This window comes from Canis lupus, chromosome 11, assembly GCF_048164855.1.
Source record: "Canis lupus baileyi chromosome 11, mCanLup2.hap1, whole genome shotgun sequence".
NCBI lineage: Eukaryota > Metazoa > Chordata > Mammalia > Carnivora > Canidae > Canis > Canis lupus.
The window spans coordinates 44,362,161-44,372,009 of record NC_132848.1 but is presented as its reverse complement, the minus strand read 5'-3'; the positions used below and the strand labels follow the sequence as shown (position 1 = coordinate 44,372,009).

Below are 9,849 nucleotides of genomic sequence, written 5' to 3'. Positions count from 1 at the left end.
AGCAGTACTCTTAGTTCTTATGAAAGTAAGAGATTTGTAAATAACTTGCTTAAAGGAAATAACCCAAGCCAGTGTAACAGAGGAATGCCTTTAAACATACAAAATGCTAGCAACAACCTTGATTTCTCTCCATACCTAAAAGTAGACATCACTGTTTTACATACTTGGTTTGGGAAAAGAAACCGTTCATTATGCAGATACTTTTTTGGAATGGCGGAGTTGGGACCACTGTTGGAAGCAACCCAAACTCAGCTCCGGGACCTACTGATTCTCTGACAACCTCAAATTCATGGCCAACAGCACTGTAGCTTGTGCCTGGACAAAACTTATCTAACATGTATTTTCTCTATAAGGCTGATAACAGCCTTCCTGTGCTGAGAACAACAGATAACACTATGCTTGGGGGCCATTTTAAACTGTGAAATCACTAAGGTATAAAATTTTAGAAAATGTACACTGTGGAAAAGGACACAGTGTTGACAATTTGGGAGCTGAAACAAGAAGGCAAAGTGTCCTTGTCCTCTCGTTCAACCTCAACTGGAAGTGTGTCAGATGCCTCAGAATTTTCACCACACTGTATGTGTCCACAAACACAAAAGCACTGCACATCCTGATTTTGGGGTTACAGATAAATTTCAGTAGGCAAATTTACGAACATGGACTTTGCAAATAAATAGACTGAGTACGGAGTACTGCTAATCATTTCAAGATCACACTATTGGTGTTTACTTGAAAGAGGGAAGATTTAGAAGTCTAAATTGCTTACAAAGAGTAGTAATATTTAGGGAACATTTTATAAAAAAGTCAGGTTTACATTTACAACACCAACAAAAAGTTCTTCATTAAATATTTTTAAAAGTAGAAGAAAGTTTACCTGAAATAAATTATAATCCTGGGATTCAGTTAACTGTAATCAACTTTTAAGTGTAGTTCAATATACTGCCATATTAAAAACAACACATCTTGAATTCTCTGGATTTTCTGAGTTTCTAGCTGTAATATCTTCAAAATCACCTGTTAAAATGACAGTATTAAGTTACATCTTAGGATAGAAATAAAAGATCGTTCACAAAGAAATGAATTGGGACTCTAAGCTAAAACTGTTTCAAACAGCTTAACTGTTTATACATTTAAACAACTTTAAAGAAATGGTTGTCATGCACCTTTCTTACAGAGTACACACTTATACAAACTTTTTTTTTTTTTTAAAGACTTAGAGTGAGAGAGCAGGGGGAGGGACAAAGTCTTAAGCAGACTGCCGCAGTACAGGAAGCCCAACTCAGGGCTCAATCTCATGACCCTGATTATGACCTGAGCCAAAAGAGTTAGATGCTCAACTGACCAATCCACACAGGCGCCCCTACTGCCACAAACTTAAGCGGCATGTACCACTACTTAATACATTCTGTAATGGTTTACATTCCCAAGAATAATAGATCCCATCCCTATTTTTTTTTTTTTTTAATTTTTAAGTAGGCTCCACGCTTGGTGTGGAGCACAACAGAGGGCTTGAATACAGAACTCTGGGATTAAGATCTGAGCGGAGATGAAGATTTGGATGCTTAATGGACTGAGCCACCCAGGTGCCCCTCATGTACCTATTTTAAATACTCTGAGTAATAGCACCTTCATATAATATATTTTTTAAAAGATGTTCTTTATTCATTTGACAGCACAAGCGGTGGGGAGCAGCAGGTAGAGGGAGGAGAGGCAGGTTTCCCCACTGAGCAGGGAGCCCGATGTGGGGCTCGATCCCAGAACTCTGGGATCATGACCTGAGCCAAATGCAGACACTTAAGCAACTGAGCCACCCAGGCACCCCATTAAGATAACATGTTAATGATATCTGGAAAATTAATGCATGGCCAGAACTTTAATTCTTTAAAATTCTTGCACCCTCTACCTACTAAGACATTTTGTTGGTTTCACTTTAATCTGTCTGTTCTTACGCAATCACTACTGTTCTAATTAGGAAATCTCTAAGATGCTTTCAAAAGCACTTATAATCCTGGGATCCAATACCTATGCAGTCAAAAGCCCGCAGAAATACTGGTGTTCCCAGGCTTCTCAGCCTATACTTCATGAAAAAGAAGGGACTTTTTTATTCTTTTTTTTTTTTTTTTTAAGATACTTATTTATTCGAGACACAGAGAGGGAGAGGCAGAGACATAGGCAGGGGGAGAAGCAGGCTCCATGCTGGAGCCCGACGTGGGACTCGACCCCGGGTCTCCAGGATCAGGCCCTGGACTGAAGGCAGCGCTAAACCGCTGAGCCACTGGGGCTGCCCGGACTTTTTTATTCTTAATGTGATCCACATACCTTCTTCAATTTACAACTTATTTTATACTTACTCTTAGAATAAAGGTCAATCTCTAGATGCATGGCTAGTGATGATATTGTAGAAATTTCACTTTTATAACTAGAATTACACCTTAGCATTTTTTATTTTTTAAATTTTTATTTATTTATGATAGTCACACAGAGAGAGAGAGAGGCAGAGACATAGGCAGAGGGAGAAGCAGGCTCCATGCACGGGGAGCCCGACGTGGGACTTGATCCCGGGTCTCCAGGATCGTGCCCTGGGCCAAAGGCAGGTGCCAAACCGCTGCGCCACCCAGGAATCCCACACCTTAGCATTTTTTAAAGTGAAATGCTTGTCTTTTTAAAACTTCAAAAACGAAATTAACTGGGAAAGGTGTAGGTGGCTTTTCTAATTAGTTGTTGCATCACAGAAACAGCACAGGTTATACAGAAGATTCACTGGCTCAGGCCAGCATCCTGTGCTTTGTAAATCACAAAGTGCGCTGAGCTCAAAGAAACTGCTTTTAACCAAACATATAATTACTTCAAATTCTAGTTAGTAGCATACACATACTGATTTAATCTCAGCCTTCACTGAGCAAATAAATTTTAATGTTCTCAAAAGAAGAGATTTGCCAATTAAGCTATCCTCTTGGGGAATTTGGTTACCCTAGGTATTTCATCCAAGTGGGAACACACCTGTTCTTCAAAGTCTATTATTTTATGGTTCTGGCAGTCCTGGACTCAGCAAGTATACCGTAAAGTATGTAGAAAGGTATTTACTACTCAGTTAAGGCCAGATGTCTCAGGTTCGCCAGTTTTTTTTTTTTTTTTTTTTTTTTTCGTTAAAAAATATTTGAGCCCTTTTTGGGAGGACTCCTCTTGGAAAGACTGCCCAAGTGCAAACTTCAATTCTGATGTTACTGAGGTCAGACCAGTGGTTCGCTTCCGGAGATTTTGTCATCGTGCACCCCACAGAGAGCAAACTGCTAATGGGCACACTGCAATTCGGCCTTTTATTGTCATCACTCCTCAGTGACTGCAGTGAACAATCTCTCAGGAAAGGCTTTATATATTGAAGATCCCCAAAACATCAGCAAGCAAGGAGGTTTACCTGCCCAAGGTGCCGTGTTTTTGTGCCTCCTCCCAGCCTTTGTGGTTTTCCGGTGGGAAACCCAGAAGCAGCTCCAATGGCAGCAGATGACAGAGTGCTTCACATTCAAGGCCAAACTGCGTCTTTTACACGCTGACTGTGACTTTGAAAGGTAAAAAAATGTATATTGTTTCTACACTATTTGTAAACAAATGGACACTTGTGGAAGGAAAATTATTACTGCCATAAATAGTATGACTAACCTTAATCAAACCACTCTGGTTTACTCCTCCTTCATTACATTGCCCATATTCCAAGTAGCATTTCATCAATTTTATGTCTCAGCAAAAATTCTGCTAATATTTGACCCTTCTCTATCATATTTATTTCTATCTAAAAAAAGCCTAACAAAGGAAACTTTTAAAGTGCTGCAGTTTTCTATTTTCTCTTGATAATTCCTTTCTCTGCTATTGAAGGAGAGAGATGGGACTATTTCTAGATTGGGACCAGACCACTACAATCCTTCCAATCTCTTATATGTATAGTTTAGTGTTAAAATTTTTGAATGAAGGAAAGCTAGGTCTGATAGCTAATTAAGACATTATACTTCTTGAGTATAAAAAACAGTGTGTTTGATCTGTTACAGTATTCTTTTTGAAAGTCTACTTCATTGGATACCAGAAAGAACTGCTAATTTTTAAAGCATTTCTCCCAAGTATGTATCTTAAAATACAAAGAGCAAAAACTTACATGGTACAGAATCAAAGACATACTTTTCCATTCTCAATAAACCACAGAGGGCAGAATTCAATGATAATGGCTATTATGGAAACCTACTTTGAGGCTGTTAAATGAGAGCTCAAAGAAAGTTTCAGTAGCTCCTCAAATTGAATCTGGCCAGAGTTTACTTCAGGTAAATGAAAAAAAAAAAAAAAAAGAGGTAAAGTAAAACTCACCAAGTATTCCACTGTGACTGGCTAGAATCCAGATGCAACAGTTTGGGGGAAAAAAAAAAACAAACTATACACAACTTAGATGCAGCTATAAAATAAATTCTTTAAATTTAAGTAATTCTATTTTTCTTCTCAATAGGCATTTATTTTTACTCACAAAATAAACATATACACAGCAACTAGCTTAGAAACAACAAAGGACAACAGTTTCAAGTTAAAAAAAACCTCTCCCTCACCCTCCTCAACTTCCACCTCCAAGAAGGGAAAGGAGAAGAGAGTGTGTGTGTGTGTGTGTGTGTGTGTGTGTGTGCTTAATCACTTTGGAAAACTTAAGAGCGCAGTCTTCAAAAGCGTTACATTAACCTGACCTTTTCACTTACAAGAACAGCTAAGATTAAAAAGGATAGATGATTACACAAGGTCATGATTATTAAGTCTGCTTTAAATCAATCAAAACTGACTGCTTGCTTATTTTGTAACAATGATCAAAATTCTCCATCTATCCCCCTTTTAATTGTAAAGATAAAATCGTAGTTGGAACCAATATATTCATCATTTCCAAAAGTCTCAGTCTGCCTACTCTATCTCCTTAAGGCAATGAATTTATTGCTCATGTGTGATGCAGAATCTTAGTTCTATTTGTAGAATAAATGGACAAATTTCCCTCTCCTTTAGGTTGTCACAAGAAAGTAAGAATTAAAAAGGAAAAATGCAAATCCTAAAGTCATCTAGTGCTTTTCCTATAATTCCAAAGAGGAAACCAGAAGTATTCTTAGGTTTCAAAGTCTTTATCTGGTAACATGGAGGTTCAAGAAAGGTATAGATTTCTTTCATCTCATTCACAGGTTTAATGTTCTAGAAAAGTCTTTCCTCCAGGGAAAACTCATGATCAATTACTGAACTGAATTATATAATTCCAATTCCATTAGTCTAAATTCAGTTGCTTAGCCTAAACTATCCTTGAGAAAGAAAATAATCCTGTTTTCACAGTACCGAAGCAACTAGTCTACTATTCAGAAACTCTCCCCCACCCCATCCCTTTTAGAGTGCCTTCCTAGTGGTCTCTGTAATAGTCCAAAGCAACATACTGTTTATCATAAATGATACATTTTAGTAGATAAATATATTAAGACTAATCAAAACGTCTCTTTAAGAATAAAATATCTTAGCCCTTTGTATATCAAATCAGAACCTGAAAGGTAAAAGGATGTACATTATTTTCAAATATACAAACTATGTGCTAAAGTTAAAAAAAAAAAAAAAAAAAAGTCCTTTAATTCAAGCCAAAGCTCTGTCCATGATGCGGTCACCAGGATGTGCACTAGGAGATGGGTCCTCCACGTTGAAGGTCACTCCTGCCTGTTTCTACAGCGAAGCAACAAAATCCAGTGTTAGTCCCTCAGCATATTCAAACTTTAATTACACTAACACTGTGACTACATGGATGCCCTAAGTTAAGAAACAAATTACAGAAAAATTTAAATAAAATTTACATATAAAAATAGCAACCCATTCCAGAAAGTCATGAATAATATACAAGTATGTTTCTCATATATAGTATGAGAGGTTTTCTAGTATTAGCCTAAACTCTGATCAGCATAGTGCTATAAAGAAAAGACACAGTCTTAGTTGGTGGCATTAGTGTAGGTTTTCAAAAGTAAACCAGGCAACTATGATGACGATGATGGTGTCACTGCTCATGAAAACAATGAGCATTTACTGGGTTATAGCTGTGACCCAAGAGGTCTAGGATGTTATTATGGTCATTTTACATATGATTAAACACAGGCACAGAGAGGTTAAACTATCTTTGAAGAGGAATTCAACAGACTGGTATTACTAGGAAGAGTAGCACGAAATAATTTCAGCACTAAATTTCTTACAGTAATAGAATACTTCCTTAAATACAGAACCAAATATTTGAACTCACCTAAAGTCAGAGCCAAGGTCAACTAGATAACAGAAGGAGCACTCACCAGAGAAACACTCTCCAGCGAGCAGTGTACCACTAATAATTTGCATGTTTTATTTCTAGTTGCTCCTAAGAGCCCAGTAAATGTTTTCTCAACTTCAAGGCATACTATACACTGGAAGTACTAATGTCTGCCTAAAAGAACTGATTTCTCCAATTTAGTATTTCTCAAATTATATTGGTACAATGATAAAGTAGAAAAGAACATTATTATTTAAATTACCTGTCAACCTACTGGTGAACAAATAGTTGGAAATTAAAAAAAAAAAAAAAAAAAAAGAAAATAGCAAGTAAGCAAGGGTGCATGCAATGGCACATGCAAACACGCATAGAGGGCCCAGCTTCAGAAGGAATCTAACATTCTATTGTTCTATAATCTAGCTTACTTTTTCCACCTTTACTTCTATGCATTATTTCACATGATATCATCTTAGTTCTGAGAGAGGAGGAGAGACCCTGAGAAACCAATGTACGACAGGTAAAAAGAATGCACGAAAAAGTAGGGGACTGCTTTTGAAGGACATTTAGTCAGGACAAGACTACCTATCAATCTTTAATTATCTCAAGGGTGGTCAGGTACTAGAGAAAGGAAATTCAGTTTCTTTTCTGGAGACTGACGGCAATGGCAAAAATTACAGTGGTATGTACTTGGGCTCAATTTGATGGAATCCCTCAGGTGGTTCAGTCCCAAGAGGAGGCTGGATGCTCCCCTTCTCTTCCACAATGTGGTCTTTTTCCTTTGGTACCAGTTTAAACTAAGTTCTAATATTTCTAGCTATCTTTACATCACAGATCCTAAACATGTCAAACACAAAACTGATTCAGTTTGAGTAGCACTGACTTGGAAAATATGCATCCTCTTCTCATAAGGCCAAATTCAAAATTAGAAACATCAATCCTTCCCAATCAGAATAACCTGTAAATTAATTCAATTGTAATAAAAATTCTGGGGCAGCCCAGGTGGCTCAGCGGTTTAGCGCCGCCTCCAGCCCAGGGTGTGATCCTGGAGACCCAGGACCGAGTCCCGCGTCGGGCTCCCTGTGTGGAGTCTGCTTCTCCCTCTGCCTGTGTCTCTGCCTCTTTCTCTCTCTATGTCTCTCATGAATAAATAAATTCCTTTAAAAAAATTGTAATAAAAATTCTAATGGTGTTTTCTTTCACTTGGCAAATAATTTGATAGAATCGGGATCCCTGGGTGGCGCAGCGGTTTGGCGCCTGCCTTTGGCCCAAGGCGCGATCCTGGAGATCCGGGATCGAATCCCATGTCAGGCTCCCAGTGCATGGAGCCTGCTTCTCTCTCTGCCTGTGTCTCCGCGCCTCTCTCTCTCTGTGTGTGACTATCATTAAAAAAAAAAAAAAAAAATTAAAAAAAAAAATTTGATAGAATCATGTACCTACCACATAAAAAGAGCTTCACACATCAAGAGAAACAACAGGTTACCTAACATCGCATAAGTGATATTCTCCCCATCCTTCAACACAGAAAAACATCCAAAAAGGTATTTATCAAAATGTTAAATGGTATTTGCAGGTGTGGGATGATGGTTTTCACTCTTCCTTTATGTTTTTCTGTATTTTTCCCCCCAACTGCTAACATCATTTTGTTTTATGACCTGCAAGGTGCTTACCTAGTAAGGCTGTGTTTTCACTTGCATCTTCTTTAAAACTGGCATCACACTGCGGTGCAGAATCACTAGTGGAAGACGATGGCAAACTGCTCCCCTCACTTCTGTCATCTTGTAAAGTAATACTCAAATTTGCAGCCAAAATGCTCCCAGGGGTAGATTCTGGAGCAGGCGTCTCCTGCACATCCTCAAGCTCTCCCTGAGGAAACAAAAGAAAATACTTTGTCTGAGTAACACCACCAAAGCTTACCTGTCATTTCATAACCATTACTCATGATTCCTACAAAGTATTTACTTTTATACACAGAATATGGCGAGAATATTAATATCTTGAATGAATTACTTCTCAGCAGCTTTCCAAGACCTAAACACTGTTCATTTGAAAAACCGTGTTTCCCCTGATGTAAGCAATGCCACCTTTTAAACTTTTTATGGACCGAAAGTGAAGCTTTGTCCTTGCTTCCTGGACAGATGTGGTCAATCAGCCTGGCTGTGGTGGTGTTTGGATGACTGCTCCTAACTGCCCTGTCTTTACTGCAGGTACTGGGGTTTTGGGGAAGAACACTGTGTCTGACAACAGGGGGCTACAGACAGCATGTGGTTCACCTAAAAAGAATCAGCTGTGGCTCCCTAACGATGGTGTCTATCAGCTACTAGTCTACCTCTAATGCCCCCATCTGCTGCGTTCAAGAAAAAAATAGAATAAGGAAAATGACTGCCCAGTTTCCAACGGAGGCTCATCCAGTACCTTTCTGATTAATGCCAGAGTCAGAGCCACATGTGAGAGGAAACCACTGGTGAGGTAAACTAGCAAAGGAGGGGTGACGGTGGGTTCACAGAGAGCATGGGCTTCACGTGAGAACACAGTGCTGGTTCCACCTCCCTCCCCAGGCTCTCGGGGCCCCCTACTCTCACTGCTGCTCCATGCAGTTCCAGAACTGCCCCGCTCCTGAACCACATGATACACAGCTTCCTTCTCACTGGTAAGTAGCTGAACATCCTTAAAACCTAATACCAACGCACCAAGCCACAAATTGAACTGAGTTGCTGTAATGTCCAAACTTCCAACCAGCGTACCTTCATCTGTTTTCCCAGACAGTTACCAAAATACCCACCAAATTTAACACCTGCCGAGTCTCAAAGCGCACATGGTCACACCCTCATCTGCAATATACTGATCTGTCACACAAATCCTTTAACACCCAGCTCAGACTCCTCTCATTAAAAAACCACCCTCTTATCGTCCCACTCCATGTGGCAGAGTAAATTCTTTTTCCGAGCGCCACAAGCTTCAAACATACCTCCTTTGCAGCTCTGTGCGTGGGTGTATGCCCTGGCCCCCACGGTCCAGAAAGTGAAAGCCCACAAGCAGAAGGGCTCTGTTTTACTCATCTTTGTCTCCCCAAGTCAAGTTCCGATCTAGCACCTGAGAGAGCACTCCTCGGGTACATGCGTGCTGAATGAATGAAAACAACAGTGACAAATGGCGCATGGAGGAGGTTGTAGCTGCCAATGCAAGGACCACCTCTCAAGTCCACATGAAGGACCGATGGCAGCCCTCTCACCACAGCTGTTTTCCTGGGAGTGAGAACTAGTTACCAAACAGTGTGTCATAACTGTCTACAACCCAATGCAAGAGGGGCAAAGGGACTCAAGAAAATGGCACACTTGTTAATAATTGTAAAAAGCAACTAAGGGCAAGACAAGCTAATTTCTTAAGAGTTTGATTTAAAGTCCCTATAGGTATCTGTTCTTCAAAAAAAGAAATCACACTTCCTGGGGACATACTAGTCAAGCTTTCTGAAATTAACAATTCTAATAAAGTAACCCAACCTGATACAAAATGAAGAATCTTCATTGTTCATGTATGAAATATATGCCTGAAGATTCTCTCCCTCTGCCTGC

General features: G+C 39.4%; 1 protein-coding gene and 1 non-coding gene across 3 annotated transcripts in view; both read right to left on the bottom strand.

The window, feature by feature from the left end:
- The window catches only part of RNF149 (ring finger protein 149), a 32,117-nt gene that overhangs the window by 1,637 nt on the left and 20,631 nt on the right, over positions 1-9,849 (bottom strand). Inside the window, exons 6-7 of one of the 2 annotated variants that reach the window (XR_012039485.1) lie at positions 7,948-8,143; positions 875-1,014 (exon numbers count right to left, since the gene is read on the bottom strand). Coding sequence is in view for 1 of the 2 variants with exons in the window: in XM_072844492.1 (XP_072700593.1) it covers positions 5,669-5,712; positions 7,948-8,143 (240 nt within the window). In the remaining variant the exon portion in view is untranslated. Of the gene's footprint in view, positions 1-874; positions 1,015-4,465; positions 5,713-7,947; positions 8,144-9,849 lie in introns of those variants that run through there. The other variant, XM_072844492.1, reaches the window with a different exon arrangement.
- On the bottom strand, positions 3,224-3,338 carry LOC140600543 (small nucleolar RNA SNORD89). The gene has a single exon (XR_012003751.1). It is a non-coding gene; the product is annotated as a small nucleolar RNA SNORD89 (small nucleolar RNA).